Here is a 27,221-nt window from a genome sequence, read left to right on the forward strand (position 1 = left end):
ACCTCAACTAATTAAGCTATACCCCATTAGCTATAACCTTTTCTGTCTTGGTTTCTCGTGGTGCCCCAAGTTTCTACCTTTCTTTGGTTTGTGTTACTTTTTTTATTTAAAAAAAGAAAGAAAAAAGACACGTTGCATGACGCTTGCACCATTTTTATGAGCCATGTGTCTCTTCCGGCATTCGACCAAACGCCGGTGTCGTTATTCTTTAATATTTGCCGTATCAGACTTGGCTTATGTTAAGTTACTGTAATCTGTACTTTTCTCCTAACATATTGGAAAAGAGAGCAACCCAATTTTTTTTATTTTATAATATAATTGGGCATTACCCTTATGCCCCATGACCAAATTCATGACCACCTTAACTCGTCCTATACGCTTCCTTTGCCTTCCCGCCAAATGCAATTTCAAGGGCTTACACACCCACCACCTGTTCGATGAAACGTCTCAAAGAGATATCTACTCGCTAAACGCACTGCTTGCCTCTTATAACCGGAATGGACAATTTTCCACCACATGGGCTCTCTTCTCTTGCATTCATCGCGCGAAACCCGACCTCAATGCGTACACTTTCACTCGGGTATTGGGCGCGTGCAGGGCGTTGCCCAGCCCCGAACGCGGCAGACAAGTCCATGGTCTTATGATCAAGACAGGTGCTGAGTCAGGAACTGTGGCGAAGACTGCCGTCATGGACATGTACTCCAAGTACGGGTATTTGGAGGACTCTGTTAGAGCCTTTGAAGAGATGGAGTTCAAGGATGTTGTGACTTGGAACGCTTTGCTTTCTAGCTTTTTGAGGCACGGGCTTGCTCGAGAAGCGCTTGGTGCGTTTGAAGCGATGAGGGAGGAAAGAGTGGAGATCAGCGAGTTTACTTTGTGTTCTCTGCTTAAAGCTTGTGCCTCTTTGAGGGCCTCTCCACAAGGCAAGCAGGTTCATGGCATGGTGGTTGTGATGGGCCGTGATATGTTAATTTTGGGTACTGCTTTAATTGACTTTTACTCTGCTGTTGGGTGTATTAGTGAAGCCATGAAAGTGTTCTCCGGCTTGAATGGTAGAAAGGATGATGCAATGTTCAATTCTTTAGTTGCAGGGTGTGTTCGGAATAAGAAGTACAAAGAGGCATTATCGATTATGTCTACAATGAAACCCAATGTAATTGCACTCACTAGCGCTCTTGCTGCTTGCTCTGAGAATTCAAATTTGTGGATTGGAAAGCAGATACACTGCGTGGCGATGCGTCACGGGTTCACATCCGACACACAAATGTGCAATGTTCTGCTAGACATGTATGCAAAATGTGGGAAAATTTCAAATGCTCGATCCTTGTTCAATGGAATTTCTAACAAAAATGTAGTTTCATGGACAAGCATGATTGATGCATATGGAAGTCATGGAAATGGGCTGGAAGCTCTTGACCTGTTCAAGAGGATGGGGGAGGAAAGAAGTGAAGTCTTGCCTAATTCTGTGACTTTTCTTGCTGTTCTCTCAGCTTGTGGGCACTCAGGGCTGGTGGAGCAAGGCCGGGAGTGTTTTAATTCGGCCCCGGAGAAGTATGGCTTGGACTTGGGTCCAGAGCACTATGGCTGCTTCATCGATATGTTAGGCCGGGCCGGTCAGATAGATGAAGTGTGGTGTGTGTTTCAGGACATGGTTGAGCATGGCATTAGGCCTACAGCAGCAGTGTGGTCAGCATTGTTGAATGCTTGTGGCCATAATCTCGATGTTACAAGGGGTGAGGTTGCTGCAAAGCATCTTTTGGAGTTGGAGCCAAATAAGCCTGGGAATTTTGTGCTGGTATCAAATTTTTATGCAACCATTGGAAGGTGGGATTCTGTAGATCAATTGAGAAGCATTATGGAGATGAAGGGATTGGTTAAGGAAGTTGGAAGAAGCTGGGTCACTGACTCGAAATGCCATGAAAGTGATTTTACATAATTTGATTGAAGGCAGAATATGATTGTATTTCCCGTGACATAATGTAAAAACCGTGAACTGAATCGATCAAGTCCGGTCCAGTTCCATTTTTAGTCAAAAGCTGACTTTTTTTTATAGTCAATTACCTTTTTTTGACTCTCACCAGCTTGTTTTTTTTAAATAGTACAAGCGATAATATAAAGACTACAAAGGAGGAGAGTTTCTCATACACACACAATCAAGATGTCGGGGGTTCAAACTTGAGATCTCTTTTCTTTAAATCAATGTCCCTTTTCATTAGGCTAGACCTCGTTAGTTATCCAACTATATTAAAATTGTGTAAATTGCGAGGATGTATTAAAATTTAAAAATAGTACAGCATTTGATTGGTTAATAAAGTGGACGATGAAAGGACGACTGAGATGCACACATGATCACAAGACAAAGTAATTCATGTTTGGTAGGGTTGACACAAGCCAAACGTGAACGCTAGTTCAACTTTAAATTGAGTGGCTCCAAATAAAACCAAGTCTGCTGAGATATTCAAATGATATGAGAATCTAAGCCTACCCCAGGGACCCACTTAGATTCAGAATCTTGATAACGTGGCTTTCTTTTTTCTTTGACTCACTGAATGTATGATATTTATACCTTACAATATAGTTAACGCACGGCAACGGCACTGATTAGAACATAATATTCAATTTATCACAAATATATATTATCCTTCGTTAATTGAACACGAGACCTATAATAAAATAAAACTAACTATTATTAAATCAAAAGTTAATTTATTCTGATTGTAACATTGAATATGAAAAAAGGTAGTAGATGCTGTTGAATTTGTGCGGTCACGTTCACATAATTTGGACCATTCCTCTTTGTTCTTGTTGCTCTTTAGTGGTCGAAGGAGGGCTACGTTTTACTTACCAAACTTCATCGTTCTTCTCATTCAAAGAAAAAGTAAATAGGGTAGAAAAGAAAGGAGTTGAGTGAAAGCCAAGGAAAATAAAATAGTGTTGATGTTTCAAAGCAACCAAGGAAGAACAACAAGCCAATTAGACTGATTCCCACTTGACAACGTGCTCATTTTGGCGTCTACCCCAAGCCAAAAGTCTCAACCTTGACCCCCGGCCGAAGTGCCAACCGCCTCCAAACACGCGGCCCCATTCAAATAAGTGAAATAGCAACAACAAACGACGTCGTCCTTGCCATGTGGAACACAATTAACACATGAAGGATCTCGAATGCTTTGGGCTTTTCCGTCATACATTACACACAAGAAACCTTGTAGGCGACTGTGTCACGGCCACAACGACATTTATGGTATGTTTATTAATCCTAATTGAATTAGAAAGAATTGAATTGAAGATGAGTTAGATTGAGAAAATTAGATTCCGAATTCCTATTGAAATTGTTTACTAAACCATATGGATTGAGGAGAGTTAGATTCCAGATTCCAATTGAAGTTGTTTACTAAATCATATAATTGGGGTAAAAGCGGTCCTAATTCCTTCAAAATCAAGAATTCAATTCCTAAAACACAACAATCGTATCCCTTTTATCTTCCTTCAATCTAAAATGTGATTCAAAATAAAAACCAACAAGTGTTCTAAGGGGCTAGTTTTAATTTAATCTAATTTTGAATTTTGCATATATAAACTAAGTGAGTTGGCTAGGACAATAAGACCGCTTCTCTCGTCTCAAATGCGAGTTTACCTCTTCCTAAATTAGATTAATTTATTTCCAACCAAAAAAAGAATTTTAAAATAGTTTTACACCGTGGTTTGTTTGTTTGTACTATAAAAAATCTTTAAATTTTGAATTAAATAAATAATATAATAAGCAAAATCTTGGTGGACACTTCGACGTTCGTAGCCTCCAAGAATAGGAAAGAGGTGTTTGAAATATTTGCGGGGACCGTGTGTGAGCGAGACCAAATAGGGAAGCAGCACAGAGAAAAAGAGGCGGTCGTTGCGATAGAGTCTCTTTGGAGATTCAGACAAAAACAAATATTTACCCAAAAAAAAAAACAGGAAACCTGGAGAGGCTCATCATCTTGGTGATGGAAGAAGGGCGGTGATGACTGGCGAACCCCAAAATATCAGAGCCCATAAATACCTAGAAACTCGATAATGGTGCTTTGCAATTGCAATTGCATCACCCTCTTCTCTCTCATCCCTCCCTCCCTTCCTCTCACCTGAACCGCTTTACCCCACTCTCTCCTCCTTCCTCGGCTCCACTGGTACGCTTTTGTTTTATTTCCGATCTTCGTTTTCTGTTCTTGTTTCTAGTTTTCCTGTTTGAATCTTGTTTGCTTTATTTTTTTGAACTTTTGTTCGTGTTTGGTTGCTGAGAATCGGCGATTCCACGAAAATGGGAGGCTTTTCTGATTTTTCTCAGGAACCAAACATAGCTGTACGCTCTTCCAGATTCGGTTTATATGTTTATTTTTGTGTGTGGTTATTTTTATGTTTTGATCGACCGACCACCTACTTCTTCCGGATATATAAAAAAAGAAGGAAAAAAAATATGTGCTTTAGGTTTTACTAGCTTCCTAGCAATTAAAGGAATTAGAGATGTTTGGTTTTGGGATGTTCAATTGAATTGGTAATAACAGCTAGGGTTTTATTTTTGTTGTTGTTGATTTGGATGTTTGATGATGATTGTGATGCAGAGCCATGCCGACTTTCACTGTCGTAGCTTTAGATAGGTTATTAGAACCTGGAACTTCTTCCAAATCCGTTGACATGTCTTCCCTTCCGAATTCCAAGCCTATTTCAAATTCAATGCCGGTTCCTGAGTCCAAGCTGGAGAGAAGGAACAGTACCTCAGTTGTGGAGAACAGGCTTCATCGACCTCCAATAAAGCCAGCCCTCTATGCTACTCCTGAGGCCACCCCACTCCCTGATTCACCTACTTCCTTCCCTCCCTCGCCTTACATCATCAACCACAAGCGCCGAGGCCCTCGCCTTCTCAAGAGTTATTCCGAGCAGGATGTGTCCATACACCAGAAGGCCGGAAATGAAGAGAAACTCAATGGGGATGTTAACAATGCAGAGGCCAAGTTGTCGAGTTCAACTGTGGATGATTCGGCTACTTTCACTTTTCCCAAGCCTGTTGAAGTGCAACATTCGAATGGCTTTCATCATTTTGAAAGCAGCAATGGGAAGCTTGGGACAAGTAATGGGAAACTTAGAAGCAGTAATGCGGAACTGGGTAGCAGTAGTGAGCGTGAAGATAGTTTCCATGAGTCGAAAAAGAGAAGCAGTAATGTGGAACTAAGTAAAGATTCGGACAGGGATGATGATTTGTGGAAGCAACCTGCGATGACTCCAGAAAGAGATAGCGACCGTGAAGATTTCTTTGATCCAAAAGACTCCATGAGTGTCTCAAGTTACACAGATGGAGAGGTAAATGCTGGGGCAGAGCGTTCTGCGCAGACCAGTACACCCATGGGGGAGTTCTATGATGCTTGGGAAGGTATGTAACTTTAATTTTTTTGGTAAAATTTATTTCCTTCCATTTGTTTGTATGTTTTAACTATCTTGATTATGTTATGTCCATATATCCGAGAATTACTGCACATCATGATTGAAGATTGGAACATACTGGTTTTGCCATTGGTTGGTGTCTTAAGTACATAGAATTTGGTGCATTTTTCTTTGCCCCTCGCTCTCTATATATGTAGGTTTGTGCAATTGTTGGTATCGTATCGTTTTCAGCTCTTATGTCAATTTGGATTTGTGTTGAGAGCGTCAACTGTAACTCTACCTATTTAATTAATCATGTTAGATGACTTGACTCCTTTGTTAACTGTCTTGTTTTGGTTGACATACATATTTCATGAATTAGAAACTCAAGATTGGGATCCTTTCACCTTAAACCAAACTGAATACTTGTCATACAGTAAAAACGACCCTATCCAAATAAAAGAAAATGTTGAAAATCAAGGGCAAGAAAATATAGTTCTAAAACAACTCATACAATACCAAGAAAATGAAAGAAATAATAAAAATAAAAATAAAAAATAAAAAAAGAAGATAAAACGTTTTCTTCAAACAATACTAGTTAAGATTTCATGTCAAAATAGGAATTTCGTGTTCAGAATTAATCTAGTGCATTTGGAATTCAAATATGTTGTGTTATTTTTGGATTCATTAGCTAACTCTAACTTGTCCTACCCCAAAAGATAGTAAATCGGAACCTGTTAATTTTGTATTGGGTTCAAGTTGTGTTACTGTGTCATGTTGAAAGTTAATTTTTCGTGTTTTGCTGAAAAATGACACCCCTATCTTTTTGTGGCCTATAAATGTTACATTATCTGTGAGATTGGCACTAAGTCTCTAATTATGATTAAAGGCACGAACATGCTGTTTCCCATTGAAATATCAGAGTATGTGAAATTTCGAAATGGCATAGAAGGGAAATTAAAGTATAGCATTCTGTGCATATGTTCTGTATGTGTGATATCCTATGCATTATAAGTCCACCTAGTTTCTCCTGTTCTGAAGTTTGGTTAAAAATTACAGAAGGATTTCCCAAATTTGTAGATTTTATTCTTCAGTTTTCGGTAATCCACCTTGCTCTACATGCACACTATTGGTGATTATTTTTACAGTAAAGCTTACTTTTACTGTTACTTTGTATAGAACTTTCATCTGAGAGTGGGCATGGGCAGCAGCTTTCCGTTTCTGATGTTGAAGCTGAATTACATGAAATGAGATTGAGTCTTTTGATGGAAATAGAGAAGCGGAAGCAAACAGAAGAATCCTTGAATAACTTGCGAAACCAGTGGCAGAGGATTAGGCAACATTTATCTCTTGTAGGATTGACACTCCCTGCAGATCCCACTGCTGCAGCAGGGCATGAGGAACTAGGTTCTGATCCTGCAGAAGAGTTGTGCCAACAAGTTCACCTTGCTAGGTTTGTATCAAATTCTATTGGAAGGGGCATAATAAGGGCTGAGATGGAGATGGAGATGGAAGCTCAGATTGAGTCAAAGAACTTTGAGATTGCTCGGTTGGTGGACAAACTCCGTAATTATGAGGCTATGAATCAGGAAATGGTTCAGAGGAATCAGGACGTTCTCGGTGAGATTTTTATACTTTATGCAGTTGTTTATTTCTTGATTCCTATGGCTTTAGTTCCCTTTTATTGACGACATTATGTTGTTAAATCATAATCCTTCAGAAGGTCCGCTTCAGTTGAACTCTGTAATTTTCCCCATGCTTAACCTCTAACTCTCTGTAGGTTTGAACGTATTGTTTCATTAGTTAGTGGGTTCAAAGTAACAGGACAGCCCATTCCTTGACAAAATGCAACTTCTCTATGGACTTAATATTAACAGTTTTCTCTGTGTGGCCAAATATTGACTACCATGCACCTGTGCATCCATACCCTACTCAATGTGCATTAGTGCAAGTTCTCTGTTTCCAACTGTAGTTTAGGTCCTGTTGGATAAGCCTCCCATTATTATCTCATGTATGTTTTTCTGTTTGTTTTTATGTAGAGCTGGCACGGCGTGACAGGGAGAGAAGGGAAAGAAGACAGAGGTGGGTCTGGGGCTCGATTGCTGCTGCCTTAACTCTTGGTACTGCAGCCTTGGCATACTCTTATATCCCGTCTGGTAGGGGATCGCCAAACTACGATTCTGATGTTCCTGAGAGTCATAATGCAGGCAAATGATAATCACCTTATTAGCAACCTGACCCTATGCCATATAACAAAAGGAGAGAATAAAAGGTCTTTTATACGCCACACCCTTTGTGGATAACATTCTCTTGCTCTTTTACCAGTTAGAGTTTCATTTGATCTGAGGATGTACAGTTCTACAAAAATAATTCAAGTTTTGCCCGTCACTGGCATTTGGGAAGGTTTATAGATCATGAATAGGATCAGTCCTTGTTTAAAGTCTACATTTCGGCTTCAGGATGTCTTGAAGCGTTTATACGACGTTTATGCGCACGTAATTTGCTGCCATTTAAGTTTTGCTCTGATTTACTTATTTTTGTTAAGTGTAAGGTATTTTGAAAATTCATAACAGGCTAACAGGAACATACAGGTAACAGTTTCTTGGTGCCTTAGTCACCAGAAATGTGCCTTTTCATAGTGCTCCACAGCCCTATCTAAATTCCAACTTACGGGAAAATGCCATTATATCATGCAGTTTCACTTGCCCGTTTCGAATTCGGCTATATGTTTCTGCAGTTTTCCAGTTAAACCGATGATGGTTTCCAATTGTTTATCAATTCTTTCTTGTAACAAAATAATGCAAGTGTTTCCAAATATCAAAACAAAAACTTAATTACACTTTCAGGTATGCAATAGCTGCAAATAAAAGTAGTCCAGTCTATGAATGTCGTTAATTTGCCCCATCTTTTTAAGTGTGAGATATATCAAGATTTTTTCCGAAGAGCCTTTTTGCGGTTCGGAGGTTTTAGCCTAACCTCGAAAGGTATGTTATAATCACCAAAAATATATATATTTCTGAGTTTAAGACGAAGATTGTCTGCATGAGAGATGGATTAACCACATATTTAGTGTGATAATCAAATATTATTATATAAATGAACGACAAGTTTATGGTCTAGGGTACAGTAAAGTGACGAGGTCAATGAGTCAAAGGCAATAAAGAAAAACTGGAAAAAAAAAAAAAAGGGTCAAACGACGTCGCAACAAGTTTATCCAGAAGTGGAAGATAAAACAGAGTGGAAGAGTTATCAGAGACACTGGAGCTCCGACAATGGAGCTAGCTCTACACATGTCCGCTTCTTTTTGCAGAGAGAACTCTCTAACCCATTACTGCCACTCCAAATTCCTAACAACCCAAGATTACCAAAAGGCTCTTTTTCCTCATTTTACCAGAAAATCCCAATTGCAGCAGCCTAAGAATCGACTAAAGAGGACTTCGAAACTTGTGGTTTCAGCCACAAAACAACGGCTTTGGATTAGCGAACAACAGCAAGGCCAAGAAGAAGAAGAAGAAGAAGAAGAAGCAGAAGAAGAAGAGGAAGATGATGAAGAAGAAGAGTACGCTTATTCGGAGGACGAGTCATCATTGTTGTCTCTGAGTGAGAAGCCTGACAGGAGCATGGCTATGCTCGATGAATATGAGATAGAGGAGCTTGACTATGCCATCGACCCTAACCATAGAAGTGGTAAAAGGCTCTTCTGGGCTTTCTTTAATTTTGTTTTTTGAAGGGCTATGTCCTTGTTTCGTAGTTGTGAATTTCATTGAGTCAAATGCAGGGTATGTGGCTGTTCTGGGAAAGCCAAATGTGGGGAAAAGTACTCTTTCAAATCAAATGGTTGGTCAGAAGTTGTCCATAGTTACTGATAAACCTCAAACTACAAGGCATCGAATTCTTGGTATATGTTCTGGCACAGACTATCAGGTTTGGTTTATTTTATTTTATTTTAGGTTGAAATTTTAGCTGGTAGTATTATTTGTTTTGTTTCAGTTGCATTTTGTATAAGTTATTGACTTCTTATGGAAAAACTGTGAGAAATGTATAGAACGAAACATAGAGGAAATGGTCTATGGTAAAGTTTCTGAGGTTCGCACGTGTGGTTTCCCGAGCAGTGTTTTTGCTTCTGTATTCATATTTTTATGTTCAAGATTTAAATTTGTGAAGAATAGTTTATGGTCCTGGGTTTTAGTTATCTCGTTTGATTTAGAGCCGACTAGTCAAATCTTCTTTTGGACACAAGTAATACCTTCTTGATGCTTTCTGAAGTTGTGGTCATATCTTTGACATAATGATTTGTTTGCAGATGATACTTTATGACACACCGGGTGTTATCGAGAAGAAAATGCACAAGTTGGATTCTATGATGATGAAAAATGTTCGCAGTGCTGTCATAAATGCAGATTGTGTACTTGTTCTTGTTGATGCATGTAAAGTGCCTGAAAAAGTATGCTTCTTCATTTGTAGGATTGTATATGAAACTTATTCCTCTTGTCCTTAGATAATTTTCTCATTTCTAGATCGATGAAGTGTTGGAAGAAGGTGTTGGTAACCAGGCAGATAGGTTGCCGCCCACTTTGCTGGTGATGAATAAGAAGGATTTGATTAAACCTGGTGAAATTGCAAAGAAACTGGAGGTCAGTATATGTTTATTTATAAATTATATCTATGTAGGCATTTATAATTGCACATGTAATTCTGGATCTTGTTGTTTCAGCTACTTTTAAAAGCCTAAGTAAGAATCACATTTTTGCAGTGGTATGAGAAATTTACAAACGTTGATGAGGTCATACCTGTGAGTGCTAAACATGGGCAGGGAGTGGAAGATGTCAAGCACTGGATTTTATCAAAACTTCCTTTTGGGCCAGCATATTATCCAAAGGTGCTTCAAATTTCATGTTTTAGGTTCATGGTTCCTTTTGAAACTAAAGTCTTGGATGGTGTTCCTGTTTTATGGTCGCCAGTGTCTTATTCTTGCCTTATCCCAACCATTAGGAGTCAGGTGCAGAAATTGCATGAAGGTTATGAATGTCTTAAGACCATTTCTACAATACATCGCTTACATAAAATTAAACAAGAGCAAGTTGCTTCAATTGTAAAGTTTCTGGCTTTGATTTTATAATGCTTTACGTCCTAAAGAAGAAAGCTACATTGGTGTTAAACTTTGAAAATTAGTTCCTTTGAAGCATGATCAAATATCCCTCTTCCATATTCACTATGTTTGAAATTAATATTTCTTAAGAATATCCAAAAGTGTTATTTTCATGTTTGGAAATACTTATCTTTGGTCTCTTTCTCTATGAGTTCTCAGGACATTGTCAGTGAGCACCCAGAAAGATTCTTTGTATCTGAAATTGTTCGAGAAAAGATCTTTATGCAATACCGTAAAGAGATTCCTTATGTGTGTCAGGTATGCGGTTGAGAAGCTCAAAAGATTTGGCTTGTGAGGAAGAGTACCCCCATCACTAGAGGGAAAAAGAAAAAGGATTATAATATTTCTAGTTTCTCTGCTCTTTTTTCTATTAAATTTCCAGGTGAATGTCGTGAGCTACAAAACTAGGCCAACGGCGAAAGATTTTATACAAGTGGAAATTGTCGTTGAAAAGAACTCGCAGAAGATCATTGTTATTGGCAAAGTAAGTAGTTAACCCTTGTAGTATTTTGTTGGCTTGTTTAAACAATTATGAATTAGTATGCTGGAAGACGAAATTTTCAAATGTGTTGTGCTCATGCTTGCAAAAAGACATGCAAACTGTACTGACATTACCTATTTTTATTTTCTTGATAAAAGATTTAATATGGTGCATATGTGATATGTTTGCACAAAGACCTATCACACGAAGTTATAGAGCTTTTACAGTCCATCACTGTAGGAAGCGAGAGATCGATCACTGATTTTGTATCCTGAATTATTGTAGGAGGGGAGAGCTCTGAAGCTACTTGCAACAGCTGCACGGCTTGACATAGAAAATTTTTTACAGAAAAAAGTTTTTCTGGAGGTGCCAAGCTATACCATGACAATCTTTGGGAATCTTTCTGCATAAACTATGTTAAATTTCGTTTAATTGGGCTTTGTCCTGCACTCTATGCATTCTGTCATTATGGCTTGTTCGGCTGCTGCATTATCTTCACACACTTTTACTGGCTTTTGTGCCGTATATAGAAAATTTATAAAATAACTCATGCTTTGAACAGGTTGAAGTGAAGGTTAAAGAGAACTGGCGGCAAGATGAAGTGCTTTTGAAGAATTATGGCTATGGAGGTCAAATTCAAGCATTATGATGTCGGCCAGTGGAGAACACAAGTGAGGATTGTCGTATCATTTAAGTTCCATGATTGTATGTCATCTCTGAAATGGTTTTTATGTTGTTGATTAGCATATATGCCTCCCCATTTCTTTTTGTTAGCTGGAGTGGGTGTAGTTGTAATGTCACCGGGAAGATAGTTTCAAGCATTGCTGTAAGCATGGCATGGCATTTTCCCAAGGCCAAGATTTTGTTACTTATTAGCCCCCCAAAAAAAAAGGTTTTGTTATTTGAACTCTCTCTCTCTCTCTCTCTCTCTCTCTCAAGGAGCCTTGGGCCTTGAGTAATTCTATTGATTTATGATGCGAGTGGGAGAGCCCAGTGGCAAGTTTCAGTTTCCATTGGCAGCCCATCAGAAAAATTAAAGCCCAGTTCTGGAATCTGATCTTGTTCAGCCCAGGCTTTGTGAAGTTTACCTCCATATGCGCATGTTAGTATTGTGCTTACTGCAATGTGCAAACACCCACAGAATGGCCCAGTACATGGAAAAAAAACTTGCCTATAATAGGAGAAACAATTGCGTGAAATGGGAATAATATTGTTTTGTTATTCTCGATTAACAACGCTATGATATGTGATAATTTTTTTATGTGGCATAATATTATTGACTGTAATAGAAAAATAGTGTTATTTCCGTTGCAATCAAATTTTTTTTTTTCTTCTATATTAAGGATACTACTGTAGTATTATTCCCACCCAATCACTTATGCATTTTAACCTTCTGACATAACAAATGCAAGATAGGCTTAAGTCCATTCATATAAATTCTTCTCCAGAACATGGGATGCTTCAGGTGGTTGCATGATGACAGGCCTCATCACTTTCAGTGCATGGCCAGCCATGGCTTTGGCATGCCACATGTCACGACCATGTCAAGATCCGCAGATGACGCCAATTCAATGTCGGTCAGAAGATAAAGAGTAAATGCTGAGTGAAAAGACGTACCAAAATAGAAAGAAAAAAAAAAAGTGGCATCCCAGAAACATAAAACAGAGAAAGAGCAGGACCATGTAAAAGGGAATTAGATGCTTCTCTTCTCCTCACATGGACTGAAAATGCAACATCAACAATGTTAATGCGTATGGTGGGATTAGATAGACACATTAAGGGTTCGTTTGGTACGGCGGACTGTTATGGACTGGACTAAATTCTAGGACTGTTTTGGATTAGTTCGAATTGGCTTAAGCTAGATTAAGTACTGAGCTACGTTTGGTGCTGCGTCGGACTAAAGAGTTGGATTGTAAAAATAGTGAAGACCTATGTTTGGTGTTATGTCGGACTAAAAAATAATTATGTTATTAATTTATCTCTTTTTCTGTTTTCAGTTTTTTTTCCAGCCTTTTCTTCTTCTTCTTCTCTCTCTCTCTTCTTTTTGTTATTTTCTTCTTCTTTTTACCTTCCTATTTCATTCAAAAATATATTTTTTTTCTACTTACCTGTCTTTTTCCATTATGACCACCCCAAAAAAAACAAAAAAAAACCTCTCTTTTTCCAACAAAAAAGCTCCCAAACCATTCAAAAACACTTTTTCTTTCTTTATCTCTCGAAACCACCATACTTCTCCAGATCCAGACTAACCCAAAACCTTCATCTCCTTGCTGCAGAAAAAATAAGAAAGCTTGCTTCCTTGGCCTCCCTAGTTCAATTGGCCTTTGGGCTAGCTAGATCTGCTTCCGCATCTCCTTCTATTGTTGGAGGTCTTTATTGGCAGAGGCTTCCTAGATGACAGAGCCAACTCATTGATTTGAGCTCTTTCTCTGTCTCTTGAATTCCACCAGGAAAACTTTTCCTCCTTCCCTTTCAATTTGGCCAATGGTTCAATCATATTATTGGATATTGAACTTTTTGGTTTTGTTGGTTTCCTGAGTTTATGTCTATATATCAATCTGCCTTTTGACTAGCCCAAGCCAACTTGGAACGGCAACTATAGCTAATTGATACTCATCAACAAGTTTCGATTGGAACTGTGGTGGTGAGGTTTTGAATTTGATTCAAGCAGTTCGGACTCGCGTGTTCAAAATAGCGCTCTCGCTATTTTGCGAACCACATTTCGGCATCGCTATGTTAGACAAGCGAGTCCGGAGTTTTTAACAATGTTGGACTATACAATCCCATTTAACTTAATCCCTTTCTTTACCAAACATGGGTTTTAAGTATTATATAGCACAGTCCAGTCCAGTGAGGCATAGTGAGGCATACCAAACATAGCCTAAAAGTTAAAAAATGGGAAATTGAAGAAGGAATTAGTACCCCAACAGCCAAAACTACCATTTTTGTTCTGTTCTATGCAATTGATGATGTACGGCTCACGGGGTTTACAAGATCATGGCCACTCATCAGAGGATCGGAAATTTAGCCATAGACAAAAAGTTAAACGAAAAGGGAAACAAGCTTTGGTGCTTTTCATTCTTTTCCAGCATTAGAATTTGATCCCACAAATCTAGTACATAAAAAAAGATTGAAACTTGCAACACAACTACTCTGAAACAAGTACTGTAGAGGATGAGGTCGTTAGGTAAAATTAACCTAAAGGAGAAGGTGGGAACATCATTGCTCTGTTAAACTGATTTGAGTATTTTTCTTTCTTTTCCAAGGAACCCCACATGTTGGGCATGCAGTTCCATGGTCATAAAAGGAGACAACTTGGTTTCTCGTTAATTATGACAGGGCACTATAATGGCATTAGTACATCAAGGGGTCTAGTAAATAAGTTTTCAGGATCACACCATGATCTTGGAGCTAGGAACAGGTAGCTGAGGGAATTGAGTAGTACCAAAATTTAAATGGTTTGTGCCCCGCAATGTTGCATTAAAGCAAAGGCTTTTGTATAGGAGTAAAACTTCCATGTAACATGTTTTATCTCACGTGATGAAAAAGACAGAGAGATAGGTACGTGAAACGTGAGATAGGCAAGTTTTTTCTGCTGTGCATAGAGTAAATTTGGGTTAAGAAATTTACCATGGAGGCACAGGTAGTTTCATTTTCAGGGATTGTTCAGCTCAAAGGGGCACCAATTTTGGCAGTTTCTCTCTTGTGTCGGCTACTGTCTTATTTTTCTTTATTTATTTGTAGTTGTAAGAAGACAATACTCATCTTCAGGCTTTATCCAACTTCCTTTAGCTAAAGATTCAGTGCTCCACATTAAGAGAGATGAAGCATCTAGCTTTGGCTCTTTTTTTAGCTATTCTGATCCACCAACAAGGTTTTCCCATCCATGTTGAAGCAGGTGATGGCTTCATCAGAACCAGGGGAGTGCATTTTCTTTTGAATGGTAGCCCATACTATGCAGACGGCTTCAATGGCTACTGGTTGATGTATGTGGCTTCTGACCCATCTCAGAGGTACAAAGTTTCATCTGTTTTTCGTGAAGCAACTAGCCATGGGCTCACAGTGGCCAGAACTTGGGCTTTCAGTGATGGAGGTTACAGGCCTCTTCAATACTCCCCTGGCTCCTACAATGAGCAAATGTTCAAGGTTCCTCTCACACTGTGCTTAATTGTTTGTTTGTTTTTTTAGATCTTTAAATATTGCACTGATGGTGATTTTAGAACCCTTTTTTCAATTCTTATTTTGTTTTGTGTTGGTTTGAAGGGGTTGGATTTTGTTATAGCTGAGGCCAGAAGGTATGGGATTAAGCTGATATTAAGCTTGGTGAACAACTATGAGAGCTTTGGTGGAAGGAAGCAGTATGTGAACTGGGCAAGGAGTCAGGGGCAGTACCTCACCTCTGATGATGATTTCTATAGAAACCCTGTTGTTAAGGGTTACTACAAGAACCATGTAACTGTAAGTGAAAGTGCATATTATATGATTCTTATCAGATTTTAGTATGTTTAGTTATTTATTTATTTATTCATTTTGGTCTGGAAATGATTTCTGTGGAGGAATAACAGTCTATGATGAGCCTTTTCTTTTCAATTCTAATTTGAATAAACTATTTTGCAGACTGTTCTTAACAGATATAACAGCTATACTAGAGTTCATTACAAAGATGACCCAACAATTATGGCCTGGGAGCTTATCAATGAACCTAGATGCACATCAGATCCTTCAGGAAGGACTGTTCAGGTTAAAAACAAGCCTTTATCTAATTTCATCCTGCATATCAATATTCAATATCAGGGAAATTTTTAAGAATCTTCAATTTGCATTTTTTTTTAATATAGTTTAATCTGTTACTAAACCAAGTTTCCTAGAAAAGTAACAAGGCTAGTTCTCTGCCTTAACCAACAGCAGTCTATGAATAAATGGTACAGATGGCAAAATCTTGATGTATAGAGCTAACTAATTACTAATTGCAGCTACCAATTTTTTTTTTTTCCTGTTATGCATTGCTCTTTTAGGATGGCTTTTCTTTATATTGCACTCTTTTCATGCCAAATTTTTACTAATTGGTGTTCATAACAGGCTTGGATAATGGAAATGGCTTCTCATGTGAAATCAATAGACAGAAACCACTTGCTGGAAGCTGGTCTAGAAGGATTTTATGGACAAGCCATACCTCAGAGGATGAGACTCAACCCTGGTTTCAATATAGGAACAGACTTTATTGCAAATAATCGGATTCCCGGCATCGATTTTGCAACAGTTCACTCTTATCCTGATCAATGGTAAATATGCTACTTGCAGGATCTCTTCAACTTTCATCACCAAAAAAAGAGTATATATAAGTAAAAAGACCTAGTGCAGGTTAAAACACTCTCTAATGTCCATTTTCAAATGCATATAACTAGTACTTAATTTCATAAGGCTCAATGTTGTCAATTATAACATAGCTTTCCTTAGTACAGCTTCCTGACTGGTGTCTTTTTACCATGTGTTGCATGAGCAGGTTGTCTAGCTCAAATGATCAAAATCAGCTCTCTTTCTTGAACAACTGGCTCGATACCCACATCCAAGATGCACAATACATTCTTCGAAAGCCGGTGTTCATCACAGAATTTGGGAAATCTTGGAAAGATCCTGGTTTCAACACCTACCAAAGAGACTTGCTCTTCAACACTGTGTATTCCAAGATATACTCTTCAGCAAGAAGAGGAGGAGCAGCTGCTGGGGGCCTATTCTGGCAACTTCTCACTGAAGGCATGGACTCGTTCGGTGATGGGTACGATATAGTTCTGAGCCAGAGTCCCTCAACTGCAAATGTAATTGCTCAACAATCTCACAAGCTCCATCAGATCAGGAAGATTTTTGCCAGGATAAGAAATGCTCAGATGTGGAAAAGGGCAAGGGCCATTAGAAGGGCTGAATGGTTGGCTAGAAACAAAGGCAAGCGTATAGGAAATTGATCGAATGCATTACCTTGTGAGGTTGCTGTATGGTTTTACCTCTTAGAGATGATGCAGATGAATGTTTTGTTCGTCCAGGAGGGAAACTTGTGTCAACTATTGTGCTTTTCTTTTCCCCTGCCTATATTTATGTTATGAGGTGTGAACTGAGTTGTTTAGGCAGAGTTTTCTGGTTTATAAAGTCAAACTTGTTTATTTCTTTCTATCAATCTTGTAATGTTGCTGCAAAATGAAACAGATCACTTATTCTTGGGGTACTTGATCTTTGTGTATAAAATCCCAAAGCTAAAGGATTGGAGAACTTATATCATAAGCGGTAGACTAGTTTGTAAAATCAAATTGGCAGATATGAGTATGGTAAAATGTGAGCATCACAAAACCTCTTCAGGTGTGGCGTCACTCAAGCCAAATGCATGAACAACATATATTATTGGGTGACGTGAATAGTATGCTCCAATACCATATTAAAATATGAGCATTCAATTCAAAATGAATCGGCATTTGACGGAGAAATCTAAGATCATTAATGCAAGATTTTCATCTCCAATGGTTATACTCATGAAAAATACTTAACCTCCTTACTCGTAACGAGTCATTTCTCTGACTCACTTGACGTGGCTTCCATTTAAGGCAATTAAACCACAAAACGACCAACATGGTTAGTTTCATCATCAGTAACCAGCATACCATTATAGCAAAAATAAAAAAATATTTGTGGGCACTGAGATTGGCCTAGCCCACAGTTGTGGGCTTCAAACCCAGTAGACAAAATAACCGCAAAAAAGAAAATATTTCGCACTTCTCAAACTTGGGCGCCAAATGTTTCGCATGGTCGCTCAGATAACAGAGCATTAGTCTTGCGTGCAGCAAAAAAACAGAACATGATTTTATCAATTCGACCTCATATTCGAGGAATATTTACAGCGTCGGCCTTTGCTCACAAAGAATGTAGAAACCTTCTGGTTTCCGAGGCAGAACCAGACCAGCTAGAGCAGAATACCCTTTTGGGTAGTCATGTAGATATGCTCGAACTCAACGCTCAACTGAAGCAGCTAGTTAAAGTCGGTAATGTGGGAGAGGCTCGGAAAATGTTCGATAAAATGCCTCAAAGAGATGAGATTTCCTGGACCAATATGATTTCAGGTTATGTTGGTGCCTCTGACGCCTCCGAAGCGTTGGCTTTGTTCTCAAACATGTGGGTTCAGCCTGGACTCTGCACGGACCCCTTTGTTCTTAGTGTTGCACTCAAGGCTTGTGGACTTAGTTTGAACTTGTCTTATGGGGAACTAGTTCATGGGTATTCGATAAAATCGGGTTTTGTGAATTCAGTCTTTGTGGGCAGTGCTCTTCTTGACATGTATATGAAGATTGGTAAGATTGAGCAAGGATGTAGAGTCTTTGACCAAATGCCGATAAGAAATGTGGTATCTTGGACTACCATTATAACCGGGCTTGTTCGTGCTGGTTACAATGTGGAGGGTTTGGAGTATTTTTCCGAAATGTGGAGATCAAAAGTACAGTATGATGCATATGCGTTTGCTATCTCATTGAAGGCATGTGCTGATTTGGGTGCTTTGAATTATGGTAGAGCGGTTCACACACAAACAATGAAGAAAGGGTTTGATGAGAACTCATTTGTAGCCAACTCTCTTGCTACCATGTACAATAAATGTGGCAAATTAGACTATGGGTTGCAGTTGTTTGCAAAGATGAGGACCCAGGATGTTGTTTCATGGACATCAATCATTACAACATATGTTTGGACAGGTCAAGAGGACCTTGCAATCAAAGCATTTATAAAAATGCACGAATCCGGCGTGAGTCCTAATGAATACACTTTTGCAGCCGTTATCTCTGGATGTGCCAATCTTGCTAGAGTTGAATGGGGTGAACAATTACATGCCCGCGCATTACACATGGGTCTTATCGCTTCTTTGTCAGTAGGAAATTCCATTGTAACCATGTATTCCAAATGTGGTCGTTTGGATTCAGCTTCTAACGTGTTTAACGAGATGGGCATAAAAGATATTGTTTCATGGAGCACTGTAATTGCAGGGTATTCTCAAGGAGGTTATGGAGAAGAAGCTTTCCAGTATTTGTCGTGGATGAGAAGGGAAGGACCAAAACCAAATGAGTTTCCTCTTGCTAGTGTATTGAGTGTTTGTGGAAGCATGGCAATGCTTGAGCAAGGGAAGCAATTGCATGCTCATGTCCTGTCTGTTGGTTTAGAGTGTACATCTATGGTACAAAGTGCTCTAGTCAATATGTATTCAAAATGTGGAAGTATAAAAGAAGCTGCAAAAATCTTTGATGTGACAGAACATGATGATATTATTTCATGGACAGCCATGATTAATGGATATGCTGAACATGGGTACTACCAAGAAGCCATTGATCTGTTTGAGAAGATTCCTAGTGCTGGTCTGAAACCAGACTCGGTCACCTTCATTGGTGTTCTTGCTGCTTGTTGCCATGCTGGATTGGTTGATCTTGGTTTCCACTACTTCAATTCGATGAGAACTAACTTTAGGATTAATCCTTCAAAAGAACACTATGGCTGCATGATTGATCTCCTCTGTCGAGCTGGACGGTTAAGCGAGGCAGAACATATGATCAAAGGTATGCCCTTTCACCAGGATGATGTTGTTTGGTCTACTCTGCTTAGAGCATGTAGGCTCCATGGTGATGTTGACTGTGGAAAACGTGCTGCAGAGGAGATTCTTAAATTAGACCCAAATTGTGCAGGGACTCATATAACCCTGGCAAATATGTTTGCTGCCAAAGGCAAGTGGAGGGAAGCAGCAGATGTAAGGAAAATGATGAGATCAAAGGGGGTAGTTAAGGAGCCCGGATGGTCATGGATAAAGGTCAAGGATCGGATTTCTGCATTTGTTGCTGGAGATAGTTCTCATCCACAAGGTGATGATATATACAGTGTGTTGAAATTGCTAGCTTCAAAGACAGAAGGCACTATTCAGGAAATGAGGTCTTCATTAATTGATGTTGAAGGTTAGCATTTAGTCGATTGGAAGTTAAAAAGTTTATTTCTCCAATTTGATGAAGCTAAATCTGAGAGTTGCATATGAAAAGTTCTGAGGAGATGCTTCAAATTCAATACATAAATTACATGCAAAAAAAACCAGTTTTTCGTCCATAGGTTTATACTCAACCAAGGATGTGAAACGAAGCTTTGTTTAAGATACCTCTACTTATGTGGAGATCCTCTTAAGGCATGGCTGTGGCTCAAGGATAAGCATTACTGAAGACATGCGAATCTGAATCCAGAGCCACATTGAAAGGTCAAGCATTACTGAAGACATGGAAATTTATGTACTGGTCTTCCAAGAAAATGCACACGCTTGCGTGGAAGATTTTGGACTTTTTCACCACCCGAGGACTAATTTATAAGTTATATTCATGAAATAAATGTTTGCTTGAGTTTTGCATCTTCTGTTACTCATCTAAATGCAATTTTCTTTTTCTTCTTTTGCTGTAAATATTTTTTACTTATTTTTGGGCAATTTATAACATTTGTAACTGTATAGTTGGAACATGCTCAATACCATGCACATTGATTTCGGTACCGAATAGTGAATTTGTATACATTTCTACTTCTCTGAATGACATTTAACAGAAAAATGAAATTGAGAAGCATTGGAGGCGATCAATTTGTGGTTAGAACTGAAAAAGAAGTGCATCTTACTATCTATCAATTTTCAGAGTTCAACGTTCATCCCTGAGCCAATGACGAATTACGTATACAACAAATCCTAGGCAAAACCCAGCAGCCCACAATGCTATAACTATTCGAACCCATAAAGAGGAAATAAATGCTCTATACACAAAAGCATTCCATAACAACAACCAAAGAATGGAGAAAATGGTTCCAAATGTAGCACCCACAACCACTTGGCTGAGTGTATGAAGTTTTTGCAAGACTCGTAACCACGACTGCAAAGACAAATCACAAAGATATGCATAAGCAATATACCCTTTCAGTTCTGTTTTCTTCAAATCAACTAAAGAAGTTTGAACACTCAAATATGTAAGCCAAGCTTCAAAGCATCATTTAACTGAAAGCAGAGCAAGATTGAATATGAACACTTACAAGATATATCCCAGTTGCTAAGGCAAAAGCACCGATGGTCAGGGTAATCTCATTTATCCCTAGCCATTCCACAACTGCGATATAGCACACAGGCAACAGAATTAGATGAGAAAATAGAGGTAGCAAATTCATATTTGACTAACACGAACAAGAAATCTACGTGCCAATTCTCATTAGAACCAACAAGAAAGCTGAATGCCAATTGTTCTTGTTGGGTTATGGGAATAGTTTTATTCATTTCCAAAACCTTTCACGATATCAAAGCTGATACAAAGTCATAGCAGAAAATGAGCTAAAGATGATACTGTTCTGCATACAGCATGGTAGACTATGGTGATGCCCACAAAAGGCGTCTATTTTCTCTCAAATATTTCTGTGACTACAATTTGAAAATTTAAAAGTTCATAGTCTTAGTATTCTCCCCATTAACATTGCTGCATATTAGGGAATGGACCAACAATGTACATCAAGCAAACACTCTACATCAACTTGATTATAGTAGTTTACACCAATCAACATATTTTAAGTTACAAACATACCTTAAATCTCTCCAAACCAATTTCATTTCAGAAGTGCTCTTAAACTCAAGAGGAATTAAGAGAGATTACCTGACCAAATTGTGAACAAAACAATGTAGAAGATAGATTGTGCATGGGAAGAAGGCATTCCAGGCTCAGATCTCAATGAGGGAACAGGTCTCTCCTGGTTTAGTATATTTTTGAGTGCCAAAGATAGAATGGTATTTGCAACAGACCCCATAGCAGCCCACATGGCTTCAGCATCATGCCTCCATAGAATCACAACAGCAAAAAGGGCAGATATAATCCACTTGCTCTATATCCAACAGAAACCAGCCACTAATATCATAAGAACAAATACTAAAAAAAAGAACAAATAAAAAGAAAAATCAGAATGTTGATAAAACACAAAACAGGCAGAATGATTGGATTGGAAACCCAGAACTCTCATCATAGAGAGCTTTGAAATGAAACAAACCCGTAAAACTAAGAGGAAATTAGAAATTACCAACCAGTCGATTGAGTGTAGATTCCCACCCTTTATCCACAATCAAAGGACTCAATTCTGAAGGCCCATCAACATAATCATCACGTTGAAGCACTCCAACGCCTTCTTCATCATCATCATCATCAGGGTTCCTAAAAGGTAGCATCTTTATTAGCTCAACCATGGAGTTGGGGCCCATGGCTCTGCTCCTCCTCCTCCTCCCAGAAACACCTTTCTTGGGGACTAATAATAACCCACCAGAGAAAACAAATTTTGAAGTGTGAAATCGTAGAGAAGAAATGGGTTTCAGAGATTTGAGCGTGCAAGATCGGCAGGTAAAGAGTTCGAGGTTTGGCTGGTGGAAATTGGTGGCTGCTGCTGCTGATGACATGTTTTATTCAACTGGGATGGAGTGTAAGACTGAAACCCATCGAGAGCCATTTCCAAAGTTTTATGTCTATTTTGGATTGGACTAGGAAATGAGTGGCGCATCCATTGCGTTATTTTGCCGAGAAAAATCCAAACATGGACCGGGTTTACATATTTCTCCCTAGCAACATTTCTGGAAATTTCCAAGAAGGTATCAAATTCTTGTGTGCGGTGTCACCGCCTTCTGATTACGATAAATACCGTGCTTATTATTAATTTCAAGATTTGATTCCAAAAAAAAAAGTTCAACCAAACGTTTATTTCTTTTAAGAACTTTTATCCACACTAAAAAGGATCATTGGGTAAGAAAATGACTTTAACCAAGTATTTTTTTTGGTTGAGTGTTACTTCTTTCAACTTAATTTGAATTGGTATCAAGCTCCACTCTCACGTAAATATGAGAACGATATATGTATTTTGAATGTGATACTTTGTTTTTTTTTTTATTATTCTTTTTTAACTTAGTTTGAATAAATATCATACTCAATTAATTCACATTAATATGAGACATATAATCTTAAGTTCGACTCTCCCTCTCTCAATATCATTTGTATAAATAAATAAATAAAAATCCGTATTAATATGAGAAGTATATATATATATATATATATATGTATGTTGAATGCGATACTTTGTTATAATAATGTAATTATGTCGTAAGTGAATTACCAATTATAAAAATAATCTTGAAAATATCATCTCTGTTTTTCTCGTCATCCTACATATGAGGAGACAGTAGAAAAACTGACCGCACCGGCACTACAAAACGCATAACCAGACAAATCAGCAGTGGCCCATATGCACACTTCCAAACAAACAAGCAAATTCGAGCATCTACACTATTACACTAATGAAACAAGGAAGTGGCCCTAAAAGATACCAACTCTGGCAAAGCCTCCTTCTATTTTGGGCTTAAAATCATGAATTTCATTCAAGAAGAGAGACTTGACCTTCAGAATAGCCACTTTCAAAGTTTTTTCAGTGTTAGAGGGTGCAGTTGCAAAGTGATTTTAACATAACAATAAAATTATTTTTCTATAATATGATTCATAAATGTGGTTTATATAGCATTACATTTTGTAGTGAGAGACCCAACAAAAAAAAACGAGACTTGGATTTTTTTCTTTATTTTTATACAAGCGATATTATATTTTAAACTATCGAATGGGGACTCAAACTTGGATGCAAAGTGGAGAGCACTTCCGCTCTAACCAACTTAACTAAACTCATATAAGCGAATGACTTGGACTCTTGAAAAAGTAAGATAAGAGCAATTTGGAGTCTTGAGATTTTGTAGTCCATTCTCAAGTCTTTGTGTTTCAATTGACAGCCTGAGTTGGAGTCAATTTTGGGATCTTCTTTCTTCTTGTTGAATTGGCTACCATTATTATTAAGTTACAGAAAAATGGAAGAGAATAGTTGACTGCTAAGGCTTTGCAATATTCTTGTAAGTCCATCTTTGTCAGTTTATTTACATTATGCCAAGAGTTCCCTTCCCACAATCGTTTTATATTCATGACAGTGGCAATAGCCCACAGTCATCAAGAAGAATGATGAAAATATCTTAAGATTGGTTTTTTTTCTTTCCTTTTCTTAATTTTATTCTTGGAATATGAGGACTTCAAAATAAGAACCTCTTTCAACGTTGTGAAGAGACTTATTACTAAATTAAAAGTTTTAATTGATAACTTAAAATTAGTTTTAGTTTTCATATTATGTAGCTTTTCATATCGATTTCTTCCACCTCTCCCTCATCACTTCCTCTAATTTCAGTCATCCCTTCCTTTCTCTCACCTATTTCATCTTTATCTATGTTTAAAACAATAATTAAAATTAAAATTCAAAAACAAAAAAGTTACCCAACGAATTGTCATATAGAAAAATTGCATTACCACTTTCAGAGGCCAAGCCAGAATTTTATTTCATGAAGTGGGCTTAACTTTGACTGGTACTGGAGATGGAGTGAGTTGTGGGCTTTAAGTTTAGAAACACACGTAGGAATTTTTCTTTTTCTGTGGGCTGAGCGATCAACATAACCAAAACAGCAGCGAAGTAACCAAAAGCAAAAACCAGAAGAACAGTGAGGCCCGTGAACAGGTGAATGAAATTCAACTATTGTTAACATGAAGGTTCACATCTATAGTTTATATATGATACCCATATCATAGAACGACTCTGTTAAGAGTTAGTTGATATGTGACGGTCGACTCGATTTTAAAGATTAAGCACACAACACTTTCAAAAGTTTAGTCGTTCCTCTTTGTAAAACAGAAAAAGGGGGTCAAATATATGTCATGTTTGTGTGGAGCTTACTAAGACCACATCATCCACACACAATAAAGCCAAACTAAAATTGAATACAAGACTTAAACTGAAAGGTAAAGGAACTGTCTGTAGGCTGTAGCAGCCTTTACATATATTCTCTCAGTCTTTACAGCCAAGAAAGTCCCATTATCATCAACAAAAAGCTTCGGCTTTTATATCAAAATCACTTTCAAAATAATTATGTTGCAAACTCTGCCACCAATGGAACTCTCACTGACACTGACTGCATGCAGATTCCGGAGAAGCAAATTTTCCACCACTAAAAGCTCCTTTATCTGCTTTTGTTTACTCCATCCAAATGCTTTATGGATAATATTAGATAGGTAGCCTCAAGGATGAATCCAAGAGTAATAATAATAGTAGAGCAGGACAAAGCCAAATTGCAGAATTTATGGAACAAATGGAGCCCATGTAATTTAAATTGTTTTCTTTTGTTGGTGATGGATAATTTGCAGGTTCTTTCATCTCCTAGAAAATGTTATTGAATTCTAAATCGTAAGGAACAAGCCCGAGTTCTTTTTTCTGCACAGCCTGAATGGGAAATGGGAAGTGAAGTATAAAAAACTAGTATAATGATGAATTATATAATAATGCGAGAAATATTTCGTTATGTTACGAATTCATTCAAATTATAATATATGTATATTAATTATTATACGCGTGTTATGATATGAATGAGAGTATTTTACGCGTGTTGTAATACGAGTGAACTCTCAGACCGAAGACTGAGCCAAAATGTGTTATAACATCAGTATCAGTCAACCCATAACATGTGAAAGCTAAAAGAGTCAAAAAGTGAAACATGCGCGGTAGAAGACTAGCTCTGAAAGCTAGCTTTAATGTTGTGGACTGGGTGGTGAGTGTTTTGGGTGGGGCATTGCCACGTGTAGGAAGCAGGTTAAACGGCGTGGAGAAGGAGATGGTGAAGCTAGGGCCTGAACGGGACTGGACAGGACTGTAGGCAGGCGTCCATCACTCTGTCAATAAAAGTGGCTGCTTATTTTCAATCTGCACAAAGGAAAAGAAAGCTTCAAGGACAAAAGAGAAGACTGAGGACTGAATATGTAACCCTAGGAGAAAGATTTTCTGGATACGAGAATAGCACTAGTTTGTTATTTTTAGATAATAACGCTATGATATGCATGATAATACTTCCACATAAACTTGACATAGCATTATTAGCCGAAAATAATAAAACAATGTTATTCTTATAAATAACCCTAGACAGGCTAATTTTGTATAATATTTGATCAATTCACCATTAATTCATCTGGGTCCCTGTGAACCCCTATCCATTCCAAATGATCCCATGCAAGAAAGAAGAAACTCAACCCAGTCAACCAAACTCATTAGAAATATTTCATTTCCAAATTTGATTTGAATTTATTTTTTTCAAATATTGTTCAAGTATTATTATTTATTTATATTTGTAGATTCATTCATTGTTTGACTAGCAGGTTGCCCAATGACCAACCCTCTGATCGAGCTTATTTCTGAATTGAATTTGTCTCGGGAAATAAATTTAGGTCGCGTGTCTGTCAAAGCACCCTATCTAGCTCTCTGCACTCTCTGCAATCTCAGTAAGAAAGGACCAGCAGCTGATCATCAGAGATCGTTTCCTTTCCCGACTAAATTTTCCTGAAAAAGAGAAGAAAATTCAAAGTAAAATTATTTATTTTTTAATTTTTTTGTTTGTTTCTGGCCTAGATGGATTATTACTTTATTACTTACACGCTGAAAAATAATATATTAAAATTTAATTAAATGGACGTACAATGAGTTTCAGGTTATAACATTTTAATGCACGCATAGCCCTGCCATGCACTGTGCACGAACTTGATTCACTGAGGCAGTATGCACCGTAGTTTGTGCACATAAAGTAGTTTTGTCCCCTCTCCCTAACCCTACATAAAATTGAAGAGTTATATTTGTATAAATGTTTCAATAGACGGATGCGATACTCTATCTGTCGGATCAAAGAATTTCTCGTATTGATGACGCTATTCTTCTATTTGATTAATTATCGTGTGTTTTAAATTAGAAAACAGAAACAATTAGAAAAAAAAATGGAAGGAAGAATTGCTGAGAAGGTTTGGACCAAGTCTTGGGGGAAGTAAAAGAAAAGAAAGGTAAACGATGATTTAGACCAAGCAAATGAAAGTATAGAAGGGCTATATACTGTTGAATTTGAATTGGTACACACCACAGCACATGAGAAATATGTTGGGTCGAACCAACAGCCAGAGCACACGAGGCGCGCAGGGACTGAATCCTCTATTGAAACAAACCACCTCACGTGACATAAAGACCACATCTTGTCATCGTTTCAGAAAAAATTCGGACACATTTTTTACTCATTACCCCCCAAGCCGCAAT

General features: G+C 38.0%; 6 protein-coding genes across 7 annotated transcripts; 5 read left to right on the forward strand and 1 right to left on the reverse strand.

Moving 5' to 3' along the window:
• The first annotated feature begins 352 nt into the window (after positions 1 to 352).
• Positions 353 to 1,936, forward strand: LOC117635103 (pentatricopeptide repeat-containing protein At5g66500, mitochondrial). The gene has a single exon (XM_034369445.1). The coding sequence runs from the start codon at positions 353 to 355 to the stop codon at positions 1,934 to 1,936; it is 1,584 nt and encodes a 527-aa protein (XP_034225336.1).
• A 1,855-nt stretch (positions 1,937 to 3,791) lies between these two features.
• On the forward strand, positions 3,792 to 8,095 carry LOC117635104. 2 transcript variants are annotated; one of them, XM_034369447.1, is made up of 5 exons: positions 3,792 to 4,160; positions 4,593 to 5,112; positions 5,179 to 5,398; positions 6,568 to 7,008; positions 7,428 to 8,095. In XM_034369447.1, exons 2-5 carry the CDS (start codon positions 4,597 to 4,599, stop codon positions 7,601 to 7,603), a joined length of 1,353 nt encoding a protein of 450 aa, XP_034225338.1. In that variant the 5' UTR covers positions 3,792 to 4,160; positions 4,593 to 4,596; the 3' UTR covers positions 7,604 to 8,095. The 2 variants fall into 2 exon arrangements, with proteins under 2 accessions (XP_034225338.1, XP_034225337.1); XM_034369446.1 differs by having other exon boundaries at positions 4,593 to 5,398.
• A 508-nt stretch (positions 8,096 to 8,603) lies between these two features.
• On the forward strand, positions 8,604 to 11,930 carry LOC117635105 (GTPase ERA-like, chloroplastic). Its single transcript, XM_034369448.1, has 9 exons — positions 8,604 to 9,075; positions 9,167 to 9,312; positions 9,692 to 9,832; positions 9,906 to 10,022; positions 10,142 to 10,267; positions 10,697 to 10,795; positions 10,920 to 11,021; positions 11,304 to 11,384; positions 11,581 to 11,930. The coding sequence occupies exons 1-9, from the start codon at positions 8,661 to 8,663 to the stop codon at positions 11,665 to 11,667; spliced, it is 1,314 nt and encodes a 437-aa protein (XP_034225339.1). The 5' UTR covers positions 8,604 to 8,660; the 3' UTR covers positions 11,668 to 11,930.
• A 2,561-nt stretch (positions 11,931 to 14,491) lies between these two features.
• LOC117635106 (mannan endo-1,4-beta-mannosidase 7) lies at positions 14,492 to 17,235 on the forward strand. The gene is made up of 5 exons (XM_034369449.1): positions 14,492 to 15,164; positions 15,282 to 15,476; positions 15,636 to 15,758; positions 16,098 to 16,300; positions 16,522 to 17,235. The coding sequence occupies exons 1-5, from the start codon at positions 14,841 to 14,843 to the stop codon at positions 16,976 to 16,978; spliced, it is 1,302 nt and encodes a 433-aa protein (XP_034225340.1). The 5' UTR covers positions 14,492 to 14,840; the 3' UTR covers positions 16,979 to 17,235.
• Positions 17,236 to 17,811: 576 nt separating this feature from the next.
• On the forward strand, positions 17,812 to 20,556 carry LOC117635102 (putative pentatricopeptide repeat-containing protein At3g47840). Its single transcript, XM_034369443.1, has one exon. It carries the CDS (start codon positions 17,860 to 17,862, stop codon positions 19,990 to 19,992), a length of 2,133 nt encoding a protein of 710 aa, XP_034225334.1. The 5' UTR covers positions 17,812 to 17,859; the 3' UTR covers positions 19,993 to 20,556.
• Positions 20,554 to 22,685, reverse strand: LOC117635107 (lipid phosphate phosphatase epsilon 2, chloroplastic). Its single transcript, XM_034369450.1, has 4 exons — positions 22,117 to 22,685; positions 21,695 to 21,920; positions 21,087 to 21,160; positions 20,554 to 20,929 (listed from the first exon to the last, which is right to left on the reverse strand). Exons 1-4 carry the CDS (start codon positions 22,480 to 22,482, stop codon positions 20,702 to 20,704), a joined length of 894 nt encoding a protein of 297 aa, XP_034225341.1. The 5' UTR covers positions 22,483 to 22,685; the 3' UTR covers positions 20,554 to 20,701.
• Between the last annotated feature and the right edge of the window lie 4,536 nt (positions 22,686 to 27,221).

This window comes from Prunus dulcis, chromosome 7 (genome assembly GCF_902201215.1).
Source record: "Prunus dulcis chromosome 7, ALMONDv2, whole genome shotgun sequence".
NCBI lineage: Eukaryota > Viridiplantae > Streptophyta > Magnoliopsida > Rosales > Rosaceae > Prunus > Prunus dulcis.

Bases quoted from the DNA above. Each gene is read 5' to 3' on its own strand.
- LOC117635104 (XM_034369446.1), top strand. From the start codon at position 4,597: ATGCCGACTTTCACTGTCGTAGCTTTAGATAGGTTATTAGAACCTGGA. The intron at 5,399-6,567 runs GTATGTAACTTT...TACTTTGTATAG, and splicing joins GTTCTATGATGCTTGGGAAG to AACTTTCATCTGAGAGTGGG. The intron at 7,009-7,427 runs GTGAGATTTTTA...GTTTTTATGTAG, and splicing joins GAGGAATCAGGACGTTCTCG to AGCTGGCACGGCGTGACAGG.
- LOC117635107 (XM_034369450.1), bottom strand. From the start codon at position 22,482: ATGTCATCAGCAGCAGCAGCCACCAATTTCCACCAGCCAAACCTCGAA. The intron at 21,921-22,116 runs GTTGGTAATTTC...TGTTGGATATAG, and splicing joins AATCTACACTCAATCGACTG to AGCAAGTGGATTATATCTGC. The intron at 20,930-21,086 runs GTAAGTGTTCAT...TTGTCTTTGCAG, and splicing joins TAGCAACTGGGATATATCTT to TCGTGGTTACGAGTCTTGCA.
- LOC117635102 (XM_034369443.1), top strand. From the start codon at position 17,860: ATGATTTTATCAATTCGACCTCATATTCGAGGAATATTTACAGCGTCG.
- LOC117635106 (XM_034369449.1), top strand. From the start codon at position 14,841: ATGAAGCATCTAGCTTTGGCTCTTTTTTTAGCTATTCTGATCCACCAA. The intron at 15,477-15,635 runs GTAAGTGAAAGT...ACTATTTTGCAG, and splicing joins ACTACAAGAACCATGTAACT to ACTGTTCTTAACAGATATAA. The intron at 15,759-16,097 runs GTTAAAAACAAG...TGTTCATAACAG, and splicing joins CTTCAGGAAGGACTGTTCAG to GCTTGGATAATGGAAATGGC.
- LOC117635103 (XM_034369445.1), top strand. From the start codon at position 353: ATGACCACCTTAACTCGTCCTATACGCTTCCTTTGCCTTCCCGCCAAA.
- LOC117635105 (XM_034369448.1), top strand. From the start codon at position 8,661: ATGGAGCTAGCTCTACACATGTCCGCTTCTTTTTGCAGAGAGAACTCT. The intron at 9,833-9,905 runs GTATGCTTCTTC...TCTCATTTCTAG, and splicing joins CATGTAAAGTGCCTGAAAAA to ATCGATGAAGTGTTGGAAGA. The intron at 10,023-10,141 runs GTCAGTATATGT...ACATTTTTGCAG, and splicing joins AAATTGCAAAGAAACTGGAG to TGGTATGAGAAATTTACAAA.